Source organism: Pteropus medius, unplaced genomic scaffold (assembly GCF_902729225.1).
Source record: "Pteropus medius unplaced genomic scaffold, Ma_sr-lr_union100, whole genome shotgun sequence".
Taxonomy (NCBI): Eukaryota; Metazoa; Chordata; class Mammalia; order Chiroptera; family Pteropodidae; genus Pteropus; species Pteropus medius.
The window spans coordinates 2,623,875-2,645,692 of record NW_024352149.1 but is presented as its reverse complement, the minus strand read 5'-3'; the positions used below and the strand labels follow the sequence as shown (position 1 = coordinate 2,645,692).

Genomic DNA, 21,818 nt, shown 5'->3' with positions numbered 1-21,818 from the left:
AGCTTGGAAGTAAGAAAAAAGTCATAAGAATAGAATGGAGACAGCACACTGTCTGTTTATCATTTCAGGAAAGTGAGCATTTCTTTATTTCTTAAATATTCAGAGGGAAATATCCTTGGATCATTACAGTATTCATTGTGAAGGTAGATTTCATAAAATATGAAAGTTAGTTGATTTCTCCGCAGGGGTCTCTTAGTATCTACTTTCTGTAATTGGCTGGAGGTTAATACACCATGCACAGCAGCCAATGAGAATTGTATTAGTTTTACACTACTGCCTTAACAAATGATCACAAACTTAACTGATTGAAATAACACCCACTTACTACATCACAATTCTGTAGGTCAGAAGTCTCTGTATAACATGGCTCAGTTGAATCTTGTGTGGTGTCTCAGAAGGCTCTGGGGATGAATCTTTTCTAAACTCATTTAGGTTGTTGGCAGAATTCTGGTTTTTGCAGCTATAGTACTGAGGGCCTGTTTCTTTGCTGCCTACCAGACAGCAGTTGTTCCTATAAGTTTCCCACATGCTTTTTCATGCTTTCGTGACTGCTCCAGCAAGGACGGGTCGAGTCCCTCTCACGCTTCAAATCTCCTCAATTTGTCCTCTGCCACATTTCTCTGACTCCAGCCAGAGAACATATTCTCTTAATAAGGCTCATGTGGTTTAGTTTGGGTCCACCTGGATAATCCAGAAGAATCTCCTTATTTTTAAAGCCCTCAACCTTAATTATATCTGCAAAGTACCTTTGCCATGCAACATAACATTCATGGTTTCCAGAGGTTCGGACATCTGTAGGAGGCTATCCTGCCCACCATAAAAATTATGTTATTACTTCTTATCTATTTCTAGAGCATATTGTCTTTCTAAAAGATACTTTCTTATTTCGGTTAAATGATCTTGGCAACCCTTGCCATCTAATAGGCCTTGAATATAATCTCTCAGAGGAGTAGTTGCTGGCATTTAGCAGATACTGATTTGCTTCAAATCACTGCTTACTTCTGGGAGGAATTCTTTCTTAACAGGAGTAACAAGTCTTTGTCATGATTCTCAGTTGTAGGGTCTATTTTCTAGATTGCCAAATTGAAAAATAAGTGCTTTGTATTGATAACTGTGCTTCATTAAACCTAAATATTTGTTTGTATGTATTATTTGAGCCAATGGTCAGAAAAGAAATTAGAGATAGATTTTACTATACATCTTGGTAGTAATGTGAGCGAACATAGATGGTGACTCATCTGTCATCATTTGGTAGAATTCGGCTGATAGGAAAGATTCAGAGTCCCTGATAAGAGACCATTCCTGTCCCTGAGGATGTGCCGCTCCCTGGAAGGAGTTAAGCGTCTCCTCATATGGGTGCAAACAATGGCTGTAGTGGCTCCTACAGACAAAAGAACCCAGAGACCAAAGTCTGAATCCTGATTCTTGAGGTGCCAATTCTTGTATCCAGATTTTATAATTATCTCTGCCCAGCTCGAGCAAATAATCTCTGATTCTCTCTTTTCTCTTTTTTATCCCTCCCCTTCCCTCCCTTCCCTTCTCTTCCCTCCCTTCTTCTCCCCTCCCTTCTTTCTCTCTCACCCTCTCTCTTTCTCTATTTATTTCCTTTAAGCCTAGAAAAATGCAATGGTGAAAAGTTAAATTACACATCATTATTATTATAAAAACCCTATTCTTCAGGCTGATTTTTTTTTTCCCCTCCCTTTGCCTTTCTCCTCGTTTAACCATTTGCCTACTAATTAGGATTTCTAACAGGAGTGAACAGTGGCAGAAAAGTGAAATGCAGGTACATTTGAGCCTAATTACTAGGCCCAGTGTGAGGTTTGGGGGATGAGAAGGTGAAAACCAGTGACCAGAAAATTTGGGGCTCTTCAGTCATTTTTGCTAGTCCTCAGAATGCCAGTGACAGTTATAGGTAACTGAGGGGCTGCATTCTCCACCCATAGATGAACTTTAATACCAAGATCTGGCATAATTTGATCCAAATTCTTTTACAAGATGAAGAAGCTGGAATCAGAGAGATTTACTTGTGCAGAGCTACATAACACAAATACCATCTACATTTCTCATGTGATATTTAGAAAGTTGACCCTATTACCCTTGATACATATGGGAAAGCCGAGGCCAGAACTTGCTACTGACTTACGGTTGCATTGGTCAATATGAATAAGCTCAGACCAGAATGAAATTCTGTCGTTCTCTCTCCGTACATGCTTCCCACCTGCTTATGTCTGGCAGGTGTGGAACAGTCCTAGGGAGAGCAGGTAGGTTGTATTGGAGTGGTAGATGAGGTAGAAAGCACTTGAGGTATCATTATCTGCATTTTCACATGCTACTAATGTGCCATGATGCCTTGTTTTTCACTAATAAATCACCATATGTTTGAGTTCTTTGTCCTGACAACCTTATTTTCTGTCAGCCCAAAAATATTTCATAGTCCTACTGATGATATACAACCAGACCTCACTGTTGCTTGAATTTCTGTGTAAAGAATTTCTTTTCATTTAGAAGTCTTTTTTCCTTTGAAATTCAGCCAAAATTTAATGAGAAAAAATATCCATTATGCAGTCTCACTCTTAAAGCAAATATGAGTCTCCAGTTGCAAAAGTCTTATAGGTACTATCTGCCTTCAGTTGGGAATAATTTAGAAATCAAATGAGAAATAATTTTTTTCATTGACTGACATTTTGCAGATTAAATCTAAAGCCCTTTGAACTTCATTATAGCTTCATGAATATTGTAAGGCTCTAAAACTTGGCTATGGTTTGGAAACTCAGCCAAGAAAGGATTAATTATGTTATAATTTGTATTTATGTAACACCTTTTCTTCTAGCTGGTGTCAAGCACCTTGTGCATTGTTTCAGTCATCTCTACAAGGTGCGTGTAAGTTAAGTGGAAAGCCTCGTTATCTCCATTTTATAAGTAGGAGCCCTAAGGGTCAACGAAGTGACGCAAACTAACAAAGGACATATCATAATTCTCCAGCAGATATTTTCCAGCTCTGAATCCTTCTCTGGGAAAGTTGCTTTCATTACCGATATGCCTCTTGAATTACTATGCGTTAGCTGTGCATTCAGTCCTAACTTCTGCTTCAGCCTGCTTCCCAGCTTCTGTATCCCTCTGTATTTACCCACCCACTTGATTTCTATCAATAACTTCTTTCTACTCCAAGTCCTGGAACATCATTCTAATCTTTAAAGTTCTCAAGACTCTTCCAGGGTACTCTTTTTCAGTGGATTTATGATACAGCCCAGGAATCTTCATTGTAGCAGATAGCTTAAAAGGGTCTAATGCTGATAATAGTTGAAAAAAGTGCCTCACGATCAGTCCTGATGTGGAATGGGAAAGTAGGGAAGAGTTTTAGAATCTCGAGCCTATGAACTATGGCTTGTAGGTTACAGGCTATTTGTTTTTTATAGGTTGAGTCCCCGAGAAGCAGAGCCAGAGGCAGAGATTCTTCTGCTAATGATTTATTGAGATGTGCTCTCAGGTGAAGGAAATGGGGAGAAGCAGCATAGGGCTGGGGAATATGCTAAGCAATGTCTCAGCTAGAGAGAAGTTTCTGTCTGATCCCACAAGGACACTCTGGAGTACGGGTGGATCAGAGTTAGGAAAGGGGCCAGCTTTTTGAACTTCAGGTCAGCGGGTCATTGGCTGAGTTCTTCTATGGCGCAGAAGGTGGGAAGGCATAGCCTTCCTTGGTGAGGCATCTCCAGTTTGCCTGAGAGCAATTCTTCATAGAACAAGGCAGCCCTGGGTTGTTATCAGCAGCACAGTAGCAACCAGGGTGTAAGTATTCTGGCTGATAAAAATGTTTTGGGTAGGGCACCAGCAGTATCTGCTAGATCTCTCAACTCAGCAGGAGCCACCCCCGTTCCTAGTCATAAGCACCCGACTCTCTATATTTCTTTGTCTTTGTTCTGGTAGCTTCTATAGTACCACAGTTCCTTAAAAAATTTATTCTTAATAATCCCCTTTCTAGAGAAAGAAATATTGCTCTGGAAACTACCCATTGAAAGGATGTCGCCTTTGGCCACTGTTAGGTGGCAGGTATCTGCATGACTCTTTCATTACTTCCAGCTTCCAAGGTCCCAACATGAGTTCTTCTTTTTCTGCTGAATTTATTTGCCTAACCAGGTCCCTAGCTCCAGGAAAGACTTCCACATTACAACTCCAGGATTATCATTGTGTTCTCTGAGAATGGTACACTCCAGAGATGTGCAGTATAGCAGCTTAGGCAATACTCCTTGGGTACAGGGTTCTATCTCTGGACTGTAATTCAGCAGCAGAATCTGAAAGCCCACTCCCCACTCTCGGCCTCTCCCAGTCTCTCCTTTCCCAGGTTCTGCCTGATGATACCCATGTGAAGTGAGGAGTGCTTATTTCTCTGTGTCTGTTTCCTTCTACTACTTTTCCTCCTTTAATAAGAATTTACAAAAAAATTGTAAAATCATGAGGTCACCAAATTCTATTATACACTCTAATATTTGGAAAACTAATAAAGAAGTTGAATGCTTCAATGAAATGAGTTCACTTGGTAGAGATGTTGCTAAACTGTTCATAGGACAAAGCAAACAAAGGAGCCAAACTAAATGTGAAAATAAGGGACAGAGATATTAAGCCAGCTTCTTAGACCCAGAGGTTGCTGCCTGAACGTGACTTGGCCTTTTCATAGATCTTGGGGTCTGTGTGCTATGGCGGAAATTCAGAAACACTGCTTCTCACAACTTCTCTGCCAGGAAATTTCTGTTCTAGTAAGTCTTAGTAAAGCAGACTTATATTTTGTATTTATTTACAACAAAATTCACAAAGGAGAAAAAATTATAACTATTTGAAATTACTATAACGGACATTATTATTTAATTTTAAAATAATTAAGCAACGGACAGGAATATATAATTCACAAGAAAGAAAAAGATTTGCTCCCCCTAATAATGAAAACAAAGAAAATGAACGATTTTTCACTTATCAAACTGGCAAATATGTTACAAAATGATGGTATAGAGAATTGGTAGGGATGTGGTAAAATGGACACTCAAATATGCAGTTGATGGTAGACTACATAGCACGGTTTTCTCGGAGGACAAGTTTTCAATATGATCAAGACTCTAAAGAAACATCTTGATTGAGAAATTTTACTGCACTGCATTTATGCCAAGAAAATGATCAGATATGTAATGATACAAACATTTGTGTATAAGCAGGAAAAATAAAAATCTTCCCATGTTCTTAAACCACAACAAAGCAATTAGGTAAGTGATGCTATACATATTTTTAAAGGCATTATTTTTTTAGAGTAGTTTTAGGTTCACAGCAAAATTGAGAAGGTACAGTGTTCTCCCATATGCCCCTCGGACTCACACATGCATAGCCTCCCCATTATCAACCCCCTCACCAGGGTGGTACGTACATTATAATTGATGAACCTACGTTAACCAACCTATCATTATTATCCAATGTTCATTGTGTATATTATGGTTCACTCTTGATGGAGCACATTCTATGGGTTTGGACAAACGTATTAAGACCTGTATCTACCACTGTAGCATCATACAGAAATTTTAACTGACCACAAAATCCTCTGTGCTCTGCCTAATCATTCCTCCCCTCCCACTCCTCCCAGCCCCTGATGACCACTGATTTTCCTGTCTCCACAGTTTTGCCTTTTTCTTTATGTCACATAGTTGGAATTGTATAGTATGTAGCCTTTTTAAATTGGCTTCCTTCACTTAGAAATATGTATTCGAAAGTTTTCTCCATGTCTTTGTATGCCTTCATAGTTATTTCTTTTTTGGCACTGAATAATATTCCATTTTATGGATGTGTCACAGTTTATTTATCCAATTATTGGTATATTTTTACCATGGAAGACAATGGCCCCATTTTCCTGGACCCTGCCAGGTATGCCATGAGTTGACTTTTTCAATGATGACATAATTCAAGCTCAAAGTTTGGAGGTCAGGAGAGCAAGAGAGTTTGGCGTTGGGTGGGTAGGGTAAAGATGGATCGTAGCTGAAATTACTTGGATCTAACAAGCTCAGATCTAACGAGGCTCCTATGTGATTATTTCAGCCTGTTTTCATTCTGAATTTTGTTTGGAGCCCAAGCCCCAATGGATAGGAGAATGTTAACTTTGCTTTCTTTGCTTGCTTGGTTCAGCCATCTTCCCCAGGACCTCATGGGTATCTATGGCTTAGAGGAAGATTCATGAGTTCATGTGTGTCTAGAACAGCCACTGAGGACTAGACAGGCATCTAGGAGATTAGGCCTAAAAAGGAGTAATGGTGCCAAGAAGAAACCTGAGCCTTCTATGCTGAAAGACCGTAGGCAGTCCCTGAGACCTACTCATGCAGGTCTAAAGCCCTCTGACTGGCTTCTTAAAGTTTAATCGATAATAGCTATTATTATTGCTTATTAACTAAGTTAATAAAGGCTTGGATCCTTCCTGGCCCTGCACACTCAGTCTTTTCTTTCTGTTTTGCACCTCTGTTTCTGCTGCGTAGAAAGCCCCTTCTTCTCCTCCTTCCTCAACTCTGTGTCTTACGCTTGCTTAACAGCAATCTTAGGCCCAGCCTCCCGCATGAAAGTTCTCTGGGATTCCACGGTGATTGATTTTTCCCTAAATCCTCGTACTGAGATTCGGACCCATGGAATTTGACTCTTTATAACACATAAACAGTACAGAGTTCAACATACGAAATATGCGCCATGGGTGGCTGAGTGACTTTCAAAATGAGAATGCAGTTACCATAGTATGAAATTCTTATTCTGGTGAATAACTTAAATGAATGAGCTGGCATTTTTATTTTAAATTTATTCTAAAAGATATTATCTCATGTTACTGTTATATACATTCCTGTTATTCCAGGTGCCTGACACCTTCATTCCCGCTTCATCCCATCAGAGAACTGACTGGATATGAGTCTTGAACAACGTTCTTTCAGCAATGCTCAGTTCACAAGCTTAAAATGGAACATGATTTTGGTTCTCTCATTTAAAAGAGATTTAAAGAACATTCCCACTTATTGCTTCAGATTGAAATAATTGCCTGAACCTCCCTCCTTCATTTTTTACGTTCATATACGGCTTTTTATTTTATTTCAACAGACATTAAGAGCTCCTAATTTGACTAATATATTAAATAGGCACTCATTTTATCACAGTTTTTATCCAATAATCTCAAGTAATAGCATATAGTCATCATATCACGTTTCCTTTTGAATGTTCTTAAACGTATTCTAATTACCATCAATAATCAAGCCTCAGTTAGATAATTATCCCATCCCCAATCTGTCAGTCATTCTCTCTGAGAACAACCGAAATAATATAGAAGACAATTGTCTAAATAATTCTTATTACTCCATAAAAACGATCAAGGTGTGTGTCCATTACAGGCGGAGTCTACTCTGACAGTGTGATGGTGGTTTTGCAATTGGCAGTAGGAATGGGGGTGTGTTGTGGTGGGATTCTGACAGCAAAATGGCCCTTGGATATCCTTGCTCTGTCCATCCAAAGCTACTCTGGGCTTCGAGAATGTGTATCTCCATCACATTCAAGGAAGCAGGGACAATAGGAACTCACCGATAAACCATAATATCCTTTGGTACACAAAACATTCTTTTCCCCCTGACTAACATAACTTGAAAAAATCTATTAAAGTAATTTTATGCTGTTCCAGTCTACATGAGCAATTGTAGAAATACCTGGTGATTCAGATTCATCAGTCATTCAGGCAAAAAGAAATCACTGATGCCTTCATTTTATAGTTTTGTGAGCTCTCAGGGGATCCGACTAAAAAATTGATGCCAAGTGTTCTCAGAGGAGATGCTTTTAATGGTTTTCCTGTTGACCTCGCCACTTGAAGAAGCTTTCATATTCAATCAATGTGGCGGTGTCATGCTGATCAGTCTGTTCCCTGGTTTTCTCTTCCCAAGTGTTTCTGAGCACATACCAGGTGAATGTACACACTTCCCAGGACTCATTTCTTAGCAAGCTGATCCCAGGACTCATTCTTAGCAAGCTGATCTCTACACTGGCTTTATTATCCATAATTAAGGGTGGAATTCATATCTGCTGTTACCTTTTTGTTCCTAGCTGTGCAAGAAATCAATGTAGGGGGACCAATGCCATATCTCTAACCTCATCAGAGTACTGTGACACCTCAGCATGCCCTGTGTTAATGAAAAGAGGCTTCCTCTTTCTATGTCATTATCATTTGAAGAAGGCTACAAAATATCAGACCTCAAAGTTGTTCAGTGCTTTGAATGCACATGCATACAACTATTTAACCCAAATCATGGGCAAGTGCACACACACACACAATATGAAAGAGTTCTACTATCACTGAATTTTACACTGGTAGCCGGAATTGCCCTCAAATGAGACAGGCTATAGTCTAAACCTAGTACATCAGCCTGGACTTCTACCTTAATGATGAGTTACGGGCATCCTGTTTGTTCCTTTAACATAGCCTTAGTTATGAATAATCTTGTCCATCATTTCTGCTGTCTCAGTTTTGAACTTTAGTGGTTAGTATGTGTCAAGGCCTCTGTGTTCCTCCTTCTCTCTAGAGTGGCTACGTTTTTTTATGTGTTTTTCGAGAATCAAATAGATACATTGAGGGATGGAAAGTCCACATCCTAATTGAAGATAACTGTCTTTGTTATACTAGAAAAAAATGTTTACTTTGGTTATAATAATGAACAAGGAATAAGTATAGACAAAGAATCATCTTGACTACACTTGTGTTTGTCTCATATATCCTCATCTAAGAATAACTAGAAACCATTAGGAGAAAAATCTTGATATGTTGCCCAGTTATTTCAGTGGGACTGAATCTCACGACTGAGGCATCAGCCAAAAAGGGTGTAACACCTGGCATCCTAGAAAGCAAGTTCCCCATAAGGCATTAAAAAGTCCCATAGTCAACAGAAATATTGGCCCAGAGATGCTAAATTCCATATGTTCTTCAAGTGCATTTTTGATGAGTATGTTTGGATAATCTCGAGCAAGGTTAGTTTGCAAAGAGCTGACCCCAACAGTCTAAGTCAGCAGTCTCGGTTAACTACAGGTATCGAGCATGGGTGCCGCTTGAGTCTCTTGTGGTACAGTAAAGCTCCTCAAAGTTTGGCTTCCAAACTACTTCCACCCTAGACTGTATGCCTGTCTCAAGGACCACTTGTTTAATTAGGTTCTTAAGTTAACCTTCAGTGTGTATTTCCCCCTAGAACAGAAGGCACACTTCCGACTTTTGAAGCACCTGGACGACAATCGTGCCCAGAAAAATTGACCCTAAAGCAGTCTGAGAACTCAGATAAAACCTCAGGAACTCAGTTAATAGTTTCCTGTGATTAGGTCAGCCTGAGGGTCATAGAATATAGACTATCGATTCTTTATGGTGGATGTCCTTCCAAATGATGTTTAACCTTCAGTGTGTAGTAATGAATGGAGCACCTATATGAAAGAGCTGTGCAAAAAATATCAACATCATCCACATGAAATAAACCACGGTGACCTCACCATGTGGTGAGATGTACGGGAGTTCTCTTTATAGATTATACATAATCTACAATTGGGGTCAAATTTTATTTTTGTACACACAAACATTTATTAATGTGGTTTTAAATACCACATCTTTTCATGAACCTGCTGAGTGTAATGAGTGTAAAACAAGAGACAGAGTAGTACTGTACTTAAGAGTAACAGCTCTGGAGTCAGACCAGCTGGGTGCTGGGCTAGTCACCACCACTCTTCAGCCGTGTGATCTCGAACAAGTCATTGGACCCACTCGTCCTTGGATTTTCCATCAGTAAGCTAGGCATAGTAATATCACCTATTTTATAAGCCATTGTGAGGTGAATAGGATAATATATATATAAAGCACCTAATTAAGTTCTTGTCACATAACAAGCATTTGATCATGTTACTCTTATTACCTAATGTTAGACTGGATTTGATACTAATTCTTACACATTTTTTAAAAATAAAATTTATATTTTAAAATATTTTTAAAGAAAAGCTGAAAATATATATCAGGGAGTTCTTATATACCCTGCACCCAATTTTTCCTATCGCTAACTTCTCATTGCTATGTTATATTTGCCACAATTCATGAGCCAGTGGTGGTGCATTATTATTAACTAAACTCCATGTTTTTTCATATTTCATCAGCTTTCTCTTTTCTGTTCTAGGATCCCATCCAGGTTATCCTATAATATTTATTTTTCATGTCTCCTTAGGCATTTCAGCTGTGATAATTCTCAAACTTCCCTTGTTTTTGAGGACCTTGACAGTTTTTAAGTCAGGTATTTTGTAGACTGTCTCTAAATGTGAGTTTGGCTGATGTATCTTTCATAGTCGGGCTGGGATTCTAGGGGTTTGGAGGAAGAAGACCACAGAAGTGAAGTCTTTCTCGACGACAAATCAAGAGTACACCCTGTCAAGTTAACACTGATGATGTGAATATTGATCACCTGGCTAAGGTAGCATTCCCCAGGTTTCTCCTTTTATGTCCCCTTTTATGCTGTAATCTTTGGAAGGAGGTAACTAAGTGTATCCCACACTTAAGGGGTCGGGAATTATGCTTCACCTCTCGACGGCAGAATATCTACTGAAAGTGTTTATAACTTTTCTGTACAGAAGATCTGTCTCCTTCGCCCTCCTCATTTATTTTTATTATTTATTTATATCACTATGAACTCATGAGTATTTATATCTCATACTGGAGTTACAATCTAATTCTACATTGTTTATTTTGTTGCTCATATTGTTTCAGGTTTGGCCATTGAGAGCTCTTTCAGTTGCCTCTAGTGTCCCTTTGACATATCTCCATTGTTTTGTTTTTTAAGCACTTTCTTACTTTCTTGCAGTACAGGAGGCTCCAGATTTATCTTGTCTATTTCCTACCCCAGCCCTACAATTGGCCATTTCTCCAGAAAGGTCCTAATCCCTTTTATTAGGGAATGGCATTACGAATAAAGATCTGGGCTATGGGTGTGCTTGTTGCTACTGTGTTGTTGCCTCAGTGGATGGAGCCTGAATATATACCAATCCACATGTTAACGAACATGTGTATAATTATTTTTATGCAAATTCATCAGTCTATATATTAAGCTAAACTTAAATTCATACTAATGCCTTTACCTCAGTACCAGTACCACATGGTTTATTCTAGCTTTCCCCCTTTGCTTCTCTGTAACCTTCTACTCCAGTTGTGAAAAACTTGGTTCCTATCATCTACCTCCCATTTATTTATCGGTTTAACTCTTGGTATATATGCACAGCTGTTTCAGAATTGTTAACCCCATGCCCCATGAGAAACAGTTTGACCAAGTAGAGTATAGTGCTTATATTCCATTCCTGAATATAATTTTAATAGATTTGAATTAGTCTTGTGACCTCTCAAGGTGGTCCTTCTTATAGAATCAATATTTAACATCTTATTTCTGTAAATATGCCTTTCACAGCAAGAGAAGAGTGACTGACATCGCAAGCAGATTTGTATGAAGTCTAGCCTCTGTTTTTGTTTTACCAACAGATCCTGCTAAGAGCTCTTTGCCTATATGCTCTCGACATTACTCTTAGGCGCTACTCTTTTAATTTCTGTGACAGATATTGACTAAAATCTCACTAGCCATGAGTTCTTATTAGGCCCTCGGGAATTCCAAATTTGATTCTTTCAAGAGATGTTATTGGGAGACACCACATAAAAGGCAATACGTCATTCAAGAAATCTCAGTAATTGCAACAATGGGACAGATAATATTGTGGTCTACGTGGGCTGTTTAGTCTATGTAAAATATCAATGTAAAACATCAACTAGTAGTGCCCTGAAGAAATGAATCCTGAATGAAAACCCATGGTATATCCCATTCTTTGGTGATGTAGGCATGATAATAAACCTTACAGCCTATATTTAAACCTCAGAGTCTGCCTAGAACATGGCAGGCTTCTGTTTCAGGCTCCCATTTATCCACTTGGCATTTGAATTCCAGGAAAAGGGTTAAAGAATATGAAATTCTTTAATATGTCCCAAAACACTTTTGTGTATAGCATTTTGTCAAATTGTAGATATTGTATTGTATTAATCAAAAGTCAATCATGAAAGTGTATATATAATGCTCATGCCATATAATCTTTGTAATTTTGTTTTTGTAATAAACAAGACTCTATATTGGTTACCAGAAGGTGCTATGTTAGACCTTAATTAAATAGGTAAGAGTTTTCACAAATAGTTCTTGTATTTCTGCAAAATCCACCTAACTTATTAGTTAAATCTAAATACAGCAGAAACGAGAGATAATAAAAAAAAGGCAAACCATTGACCAGGACTCAAAATGGACTATAATAGCATTAAATCATGGAACTCTCTTATGTATGTAAAGGAAAGCATGTTTTATATTACCTGTAAATAAGTGCAAGTGGTGCTATTAGCATAGATATGCCTCTTTAGAGTCTGGAAGAGGCCAAGAGGAAGAGGCTTGGCAAGGATTCTGACTCAGCAGGTTGTTGAGAAGGAAGTTGGTTGCTGATGAATTTTAACAACACTCTAACTTCCCCCACCGGCTACATCAGCCAGCTCTCTGTAACATACTCCATCTCTATGATTACCTGCCAAATGCTTACTGCAGACCTGTGAAGAAAAGTTACTCCAATGGGGGTGGTTTATAACTCCATGACACTGTTTGTGCCAGATCAATAATAAAGGCAAAGGCACACATCAAGCTGCCCTTGTTTTCTCTCTGTGGAGAAACAAAGATGCCGACAGTTCAAGTGAATGTTACTAAATGATCCTTAGCATCACTTAAAACACACTAGTGATTGTTCCATTTGTTTTCCACATATACCATAATTTTTTCTGAAATACAAATTAGCTAAAATGTGATTGTATTTTCAGGGAATTGAAAACTTACTATAGTTATCATCAGTTTGTAGGCTGTGTTATATAACTGGGGAATTTCTCTCTTAACAATAGACTGTGATGATGTATTCAGAAAAATGTCTGTATTGTTCACACGTGTTAAAACCAGGTAGGTTTAAACAATGGAAATTTAACTAATAATAACAGTGAGAATAACATAAGCTCAGTTAAATGATCTTTTTTTCTTCAACCTACATAGGAGTTAATTTACATTTTAATAAACTAAACAGCAAATAATGGAGAGGTCATATTTTTCTGTGATGTGAACAGAAAAACTTTTTAGGGAAAGAGAAAAATACAGCATCAGAAGAAACAAAAACTCACAGATCCTCGATTCGAGCATAGACAAGGCTAGACTCATAAATCTTATCACAAATTCTTTCTGGAAAAGCATTTAAAAAATTTAGCAGCTTAATCCTTCAAGACAAATTGAGGGCATTTTAGTTCTTTGAGGCCATTATTTTTAAAAAATGACCTGATTCATCTTCTTTCAATTAATTTATACTTGAGTCATTTAAAGAAGTATGAATTTTATTTTCTTTGATTGATATTTTAACAATATAAAATCATTATAGCCCTTTCTATTTTGATAGGAATTGAGATTGTTCAAATTATTTATTGAGTGTGTAATGCTCTCAGATAAAAAAGAGGCACATTTTGGAGAGCTAAAAACGCCAAGAAACCAGAAGAATATTTTCTCCAAGGACAGTTATGTTTACCAACATTTCTCGAAATACTTCTTTGTTTTATAATGTGATAGAAGAATGCTTGTCTTGTTTCTTTTTAATTTGAAGTTAAAGCTGAGCATCTAGATGTTAAAAGACCACATAAGTAGACATGCATAGTGATGGGGGTACACTAATGATATTAAAAAAAAAACACAGGCATCGACAAAATACTCTATTGGAGTTCAACATTCTTTCAATCTATTTTCTATATTTTTCCACTTTGAACATTATGTCAAATTGAGCATTATGACTAAACACTCAGAATAAATAAACATAAACCTGATTGTTTTTGCTAACGAGTGTCTGTTACGGGACTACTCCCGCAGTTGGTTCGGGCCTGGAGGCCACTTCCTTTGTCCTTGCTAGCTGTGTGACCTTGAATTCAGGACACGTGGGGTTTTAGTGGGACAGCCAGTGTACTTCCTTCTCAAATCTGGAGCCAACTAAAAAGTAGACCCAGGAATCAAACAGATGGAGATAAAATATGTATTAGTAATGTGATTGTGTACATAGAAAACAAAATAATTTATAAAAAATTAGAATGAATAAGTAAATTTAGCAACCTTGCAAGATACAAGGCCAAAATACAAATATCAATAGTATTTTGAAATACTGGCAACAAAAACTTAGTAGTAGAACCATAAAAATCAGATATGTAGGATCTGTATACTGAAAAATTACAAAACACTGCTAGGATAAATTATGGATGCTCTAAATGAATGAAATCATCTTGAAATGCTCTCTAGCTTGATCTAGGCAGCAGTTAAGTGGGTGTGTACATATGTAAATATTTATTGATCTATACAGTAAAGATTTTTGTACTTTACCATATATGTGAGTTAAACCTCAATGAAAACATTTTTTAAAGTTAACAAGAACAATAACAACAAAATGACGCAAAAAACCAAACTGGCTTAGAGACACGAGTTAAATATGTGGCCACAATAGATTTTTCAATACTTGACCCCAGAACTAGATAGATTAACCTGTCTCGCCTACTGACACAGCTGGATAACTATGGCCAGCATTTACAAAGGCTGAAGAACCAACCAGAACCTTTGAGTACTGTCAAGTGCCTGGTTCCAAATGAGAAATAAAGGGGCTGAGATGAGCATGCTGTTTCTTTTTCTCAATACACCAATAAGATGAATCCTCTTCTCGTCCCATTAGGTAAAATAAGAGGTCTGAGGTGTTACTCAATAGGAATGTCTCAATAAAAAAGCATTAATTGAAGGGAAGGAGGGCATTTCTCCCCAGTTGTGACTTCTCCGTGCTTGAGTCTTCTCCATTTGTAAAATGATGATAATAGAACCTATCTCGCACAGTTGCGTAAGGATTAAACGAAGATAACACATGTGAATGGCTTTGCCAAGTACCAACAAATGTGGAACTGGAGAAGCAAAGCATAAAAGCTTTAGAGGGCGAAGAGATCTTCAGGAAGAAAATCTGAATCCACTTGTGGTACTTTTTAGATTCAGAAACTGAGAACAAAGGAGGTCTAGGCCTTTGCCCCAGTTCCACAGCTTGTTGAAAATGTATTGTTGACACATCATAGCAGACTTGGCTCCAGGTCCCAGGTGTTTGTGTGCCTAGTACAGAGTTCTTTCTGCTAAACCACTCTGCTGAATAGCATAAATGCCAGGGGGTAGAATTGCCGAGCCTTCTCCCAGCCACCATGAATTTCCTGTTTTCAGAAGGCACACAGTCAGTGCCTGTCCCTGCAGAGGCCCTGCGTGCTGCCACACTCAGGCGGCAATTTATAGTCCTTGTGCTTTCACAATAAGAATAAGATTACTATTTTAGAAGCAAGGTAGCTATTTTCACAATCCACAAGGCAGGTATTCTTTTGAAGGTAAATAAACACAGTTGACGACAATTATTTGGTTCCATTTAGTGTATTAGAAAAGGTAATGGTTTAATGATACCTTAGTGGTCTGTAACAGTTAATGCACTGCAGAAAATGATTCATAAAAGTCTCCTTCTTGCTAATAACTCTGAGACTCGTGTTATGAAAGGCACTAAACCTCAGGGAATTAAAATGTTTTCACCTTCCCACCAAGTGACAATATTATTAGTTTGGATACTCTATTCACTGGTCATAAAAATATAGGATCTTTGGAGAACAAGAAAACCTGTAACATATGCTGTTGGTTTGATGATAGATGCTTGCAACATTATCTGGGACAGTTGCTATGGCAAAGAAAATGGTTCTGTAAAGGCCAGATGATTTTCTAACTCTCTCTCACGCCATCCCAAATGCTAGTTCATACTGAGTTGGGGTGGTAGCTGAGGAGGGGTCCTTGCTGATGACAGCATCCTCTTTGCAGGCCCAGTGGACTGGCAGGTGATGGGCTCACTTAAGATCGACGCATAAGTTCTTCGTTTATTTTGGAAATGGTGTGAATTATAAATATTCCCTGAAAACACATGCCTGGCCCCCTCTCTATATGATATGTATTGACAGGATGGGCTTTTTTGTCATAGTTTGCTGTGGATGGATCATGTTCCAGTGCTAGTCAGAGAGACAGCTGTGCACATCTGGAAGAATCCCAGGGAAAAGCCCCAAATAGCTTGACAGTGATACTGCACAGTAGGATGGCCTGTCCTCAGTCACCAGAAAAGCACGTCCTTTGTTGCTTTTTATATCCGCACCCATGTCGCTGCTGAGTGTAACAGGAAGGCCAGGGGTCAAGGGGGCCTCTGGATACCACTGCTCTTTCCTCACTCATAAATGGTCAGATAAATGTCTATTCGGAAGGGTTATGAGCTAAATATATGAGTATTATATAAAACAAACACACAAAAAAAGTAGCTAGTATTATTATTGATGGGTTTATTACCCATTAAAATTAGATAAATGTAAAATTAAAATTTATGATAGTCTACTGATTGTTTAATGTATATGTATATATACATATTTATACGTGCATGTACATATAGCTGCATGTGTTATAGATGTTATTAAATGTTATTATATATATATACAGATATATACATATATATCTGTGTATATATATTATATATATATATAATATATATACACAGATATATCTACAGATGTAAATATTACCGGTAATAACATCAGTAAACAGATACAAAAGGCAACATGGTTTAAGGAACATGATGTCATTAGACTATTTTGCCTTGTTTATACCTGTGTTTGCAGAATAATTATTACTCACTTCACTCTCAAAAGTGACCCAGTTTGGACAATAAGTTATGTAATCACCCTAAATAAAAATCAAAAGGAAAACATTTACCTCAGAGAAAGCCAAGAGCAGTTCCAGCCTCAATACTGATGATAACACAAATAAATATTAGACAACTACTGTTTAAGAAATTTGTACTGGGGACACCAATTGGGGACATAATTTTTTAAATATAATTCCTTAAAAGCAGAAATCAAAGCAAAAACAAGAAAAAACTTAGTGTCTGTAAGCCTTGTCTCAAATGGAGAATTTTCCAATTGGTGAAAAACACTATGTATATATTCTCATATTTTCCTACAGTTTGCCTCAGGGTTGACATTGTTTGCTGCAACTTCAAGTGGATGGTTTTAGTATTATCTAGAACCCTTGAAGTGGCTCCTACATTAAAGGTTATTTTGCCACTTGATTTTTGTCTGTTTTTTTTCTTTCCTTAACTCCTGTTAATTTCTCCAATTCTAGCAGCTTTAACATTTAGCTCCAGCACTTGGAGGTTATTAAAGTCTTTAAAGGCTTGTTTAAAACTTATCAAATAGATGACATTAATTTATCTCTTTTATATCCTAATGTGAAAGAGAGGGAAAGCAAACTAACATTAAGAGCCAGGGTTCTGAGTAACAGGCACAGTTACTTTATTCCAGTGACTCTGCAGTTTTTGTAAGAAGGATGTTTGCATTCTCTTTTACATAACTTTCTATACTTCATTCTGTGCAGTTTGATTTTAAAATGTCCTTTCTGCCTCTCTTACTCCTTATTTCCTCTTTGAGAATGTCCTTTTTCCAGTTGGGAAAATATTACTTTAGCAAATCATACTTTTAATAATATATTCTATTAAGCAATGCTGGAAGATGGATTAAAATGAATTTTCCTCCCTTCAACCTAGCTTGGTTGTATTTTGTATCTCACTCTTAGGTAGATACACATGTATCATTTTCACATTTTCAACTATATCTAAATATATTAGCCTTTAAATAGACCTCTTTAGAAAAGTCTTATTTCATCTCAAACCCAACAACAAAACCAAAACTCCTTACCATTTCTTCTAAACACACTAAGCTCTCTAACTTCCTAAATCCTTTCTGCTCCTCTCCATCCCAGGAGCCTTAGTATCCAGTGACTTATTTAGGCTGGATCAAAGAGGTCAGCTGACCAGGGGCCAGCAGCCTCCTGTTCTCAACCACAAAAGCAGCTTGCCAACTTTCCCAACTTCTAGCACCTCGAGCATGCGGTGCATAGACCCCTCACTATCAGGTGGGGGAGGGAAAGCCCACTGCAGAGAGAAGCAAATTCCTGGAACTAAATAGGAAATCTCAGAATTATGCCCATGATGTGTTCCAAATCTATTTTGTTTTCTAAACTTGTAACCTGTATTTCAGCAAACCCAGTCGGTCCCTGAATTTCTCATTCATATGTAAGTCTTAAAATTTAGGCTTCTGATATATAGAACTCATATCTCATGCAATACTGTTCTCATGAAACTGCTTGGCAATTGGGGAACTTTGATCACCTGTGACACAGGTAGAAATGGGTTTTTGAAATTCACTAGTAAAAGCTATTGGTTAAAATTAAATGTGTAGTGTGATTCTTCCATCAAGACACATTTTACTTCTTTCTAAGAATTCGCAAATCTGCTTCAAATATTTTTGTACTGCCAACTGTGTATAAGAATTCATGCTACCTAATTCGGGTTCTTACTCTGCGTTTTGGTGGCCCAAGAGATAATAAAGTTAGGGAAATCATCTAAAGAAAGTATCAGGGTTTAGAAAATATACAAACTTATTGACTATGGATTATGGATTGTCATAGAGGAAATCAAAAATGTTTTTTTCTGGCACTATGTTATAGGGAGACTTTTAATATTAGTCTCTGTGAGCCAAGAGAGATGAGTTATTTCCATTGTTCCTTAAGAATTTCCTTGCAATATTTGAAAGGTTTCTTTTATCTTCACCTCTCTGAGTTTGTTTTATATGTTATAAAATCATTATTAAATTTTGAAAAGAAAATCGAAGAAACTATCCACAGATAGAAAACACTCGAGCTAGTAGCAAGTACAGAGCTTGAACAGGTGGGCTTGGCTTTCTCTTCCTCTGAGAGGCCCAAAAGCATTTGAGAATTAAACAAGCAGGCCTAGACTTCCTTACTGCAGCCTTAGTAAATAGTGATCCGTTTTTATATTACAGGCAATGAAAGCTTAGAAGAAAACTATGTCCAGGACAGTAAGATGGGGTTTGTCATCAACGCCATCTACGCCATGGCACATGGACTACAGAACATGCACCACGCCCTCTGCCCAGGCCATGTGGGCCTCTGTGATGCCATGAAGCCCATCGACGGCAGCAAACTCCTGGACTTCCTCATCAAGTCCACGTTCATCGGTGTGTCTGGAGAGGAGGTGTGGTTTGATGAGAAAGGGGATGCTCCTGGAAGGTAAGGCAGTCTTTTCCATACTGGACCTGAATAACCTGAGTCTCCCTGAACCAGACAGATGGCACGTCTGACTCCCTTTGGCTCCATGGTTACCGGGTGTCATAAGGACAGACACAACTGGAAAGCCAAAGAGAAGGGCTAATACTAGATGGAAATTACGTTTTAAAATGTGGAAAAATTTATTGGTAAACACCCGCCATTCCGCGTCCTGGCAGTGCCATCCCCTTACACAGCTGTCACCCTAGCCCTTCCCTCAGAACACCTGGGACCTTTGTGCAAGCCCAAGAAACTAAAGACACTACACCTGACCAGCAGGTCCCTCGCTGGTCCTGCCAGCTTCAGGCTAGCATCTTTCTTATTCATTGATCCCAGTGCCATACTGGCGAAATATTTCAATATTATACTTGCTTAAAGAGCTTAATATATGGAGAGAACAAAGTCCTACACATGTATCCTTTTTGCTTAGGCTAATTTGTGTTCTTCTTGGAACAAGAAAGGGAAGAACTTTCTGGCATTGAGTCTCTATGGCTTCCAAAGAATTAACCAAGAAGCAAAGGAAAATGAAACCCTACCTTGTATATATATATATTTCCCTGTCATTTTTTATTCAGTCTGTTCTACATCACCTGCTTTTACAACACCAGATAGCTCATATGTAATTGGTATGTAGAGAATAGCGTCAGTATAAAGTGTAGTTATGTTTGTTCATACAAATTTTCCTAGGCAAAGAACAATCAGAATAGTGAAATAAGAATTAAAACTGTCAACAGGAAAGAAAAAGGCCCTCGGCTTGGCTGCTGCACAATCTTTTTTTTCCCCTCAGAAACCCTGTTATCTTTCAATAAGTAGTTTTGCAGAATGAAAGATTTTAGGAAAGCATATGTTGTGTTAGAATGGAACATCAAACCATTTAATCCTCATTGCTATAGGCATATCATTATCCTCTTTTATAGATGCTAAAACGGAGTGTCAGAGAAACTAAGAAACTTACCTAAAAGCCACGTGGGGCGTAGCTGGTAGAGGCAGCACGGTCTGAATCAGAGGCTTGAAATCTTTTTGCCACATCACACTGCCTTTTAGCTAATCTTAAAATTAGGCAAAGTTGCTGGCAATATTCTTAATGTCATTTCATCGAGACTCTTTGGGAGGGACTACTGTAAGAGACTGTAAGAGACCCTAAATAATTCTCCATGTATTTTTTCCTTTCATGTGAGCTTAAATTTCTGTGTTTAGAGAGCACCTTGCGGGGCCTAAGTGGATGCTCCCTGTTAAAAATCCAACAGCTCTAGGAATGATAAATTATGTAAGTAATTTCGGCAATTAAAATAATGAATTTATTAGATTCCTTCCAAGCTGCCAGTCATGTGGGAGCAGATTTAGATCGAAATGTGCAAGTGAGTGGGATGGATGGAATGATGTGGGGCCTGGGCCTGGAAAGCTAGGTGCTAAGCACCTATGAGAGCTGTATGAGAAGGAACGAGTGGGTCTGAGATTCAGAACACCACTCTCACCTTTAAACCCACCTTTAAACTCCCCTGGAAACTAGGCTCTGCAAAGGGTCAGGTTTGGAATGGAAACCTTCCTTCACGATTGTCTGAGATAATATACACAGTGTGCTCAGCACAGGGCCAGATGCATTTTAGACAATCCGTAGATATGAGTTTCCTCATCCTCATTCTTTTTGTAAACTATCCAAAATATAAGCACACAATTTTTAGCTTATTTCTCCTCCATCTTTATTGACATATTTAAATTATGAGCTTTCTCCTGGGTCTCTTTCTCTTTTTTTTTTTAATTTAATTTCATTATTAGTTTCAAATATACAGTACTTTGGTTAGACATTTATATAGTCTATAAAATGATCCTCCTAATTGTTCTTTCTCTCCTCTGGCTTTCCACCTAGCCACTACATTAATGGTCCCCATCCCCGTGACCATCTATCAACTACTAATTTGTACTTCTTTAACCCTTCACCACATTCTCCCAGCCCACCAACCTCCATGCCCTCCATCCATCACTAGATTGTCCTCTATATTTGTAATTCTGTTTTTTGATTAGTTTGTTCTTTTCGTTCCTTAGATTCTGCATATAAGTAAAATCATGTAGTATTTATCTTTCTCTGTCTGACTTATTTCACTTAGCATAATAACCTCTAGGTCCATCCATGTCATTGCAAATGGTAGGATTTCATTTTTTTTTTTTAATGACCAAGTAATATTCCATTGTATATATGAACCATACTTCTTTATCCAATCTTCTGTTGATGGGCATTTAGGCTGCTTCCATATTCTGGCTATTGTAAATTGTGCTGCCATGAACATAAAGGTACATAGATCTTTACAAATTATTGTTTTGGTTTCCTTTGGATAAATACCCAGAAGTGCAATGGCTCGGTCAAAAGGTAGATCCATTTTAAATTTTTTGAGAAACGCTCCAATTGTTTTCCATAATGGCTGTACCGGTTTGCAATCACACTAACAGTGTATGAGGGTTCCCTTTTCTCCACATCCTCGGCAACACTTGTTGTTCTTTGATTTA

At 37.9% G+C, this 21,818-nt stretch overlaps 1 protein-coding gene across 4 annotated transcripts in view; it reads left to right on the top strand.

Annotated features, from left to right (window-relative positions):
• The window catches only part of GRM1 (glutamate metabotropic receptor 1), a 325,790-nt gene that overhangs the window by 248,056 nt on the left and 55,916 nt on the right, over positions 1–21,818 (top strand). For all 4 annotated transcript variants that reach the window (XR_005649479.1, XR_005649480.1, XM_039846960.1 and 1 more), the window contains one exon: positions 19,034–19,280. Coding sequence is in view for 2 of the 4 variants with exons in the window: in XM_039846960.1 (XP_039702894.1) it covers positions 19,034–19,280 (247 nt within the window). In the remaining 2 variants the exon portion in view is untranslated. The remainder of the gene's footprint in view (positions 1–19,033; positions 19,281–21,818) is intronic.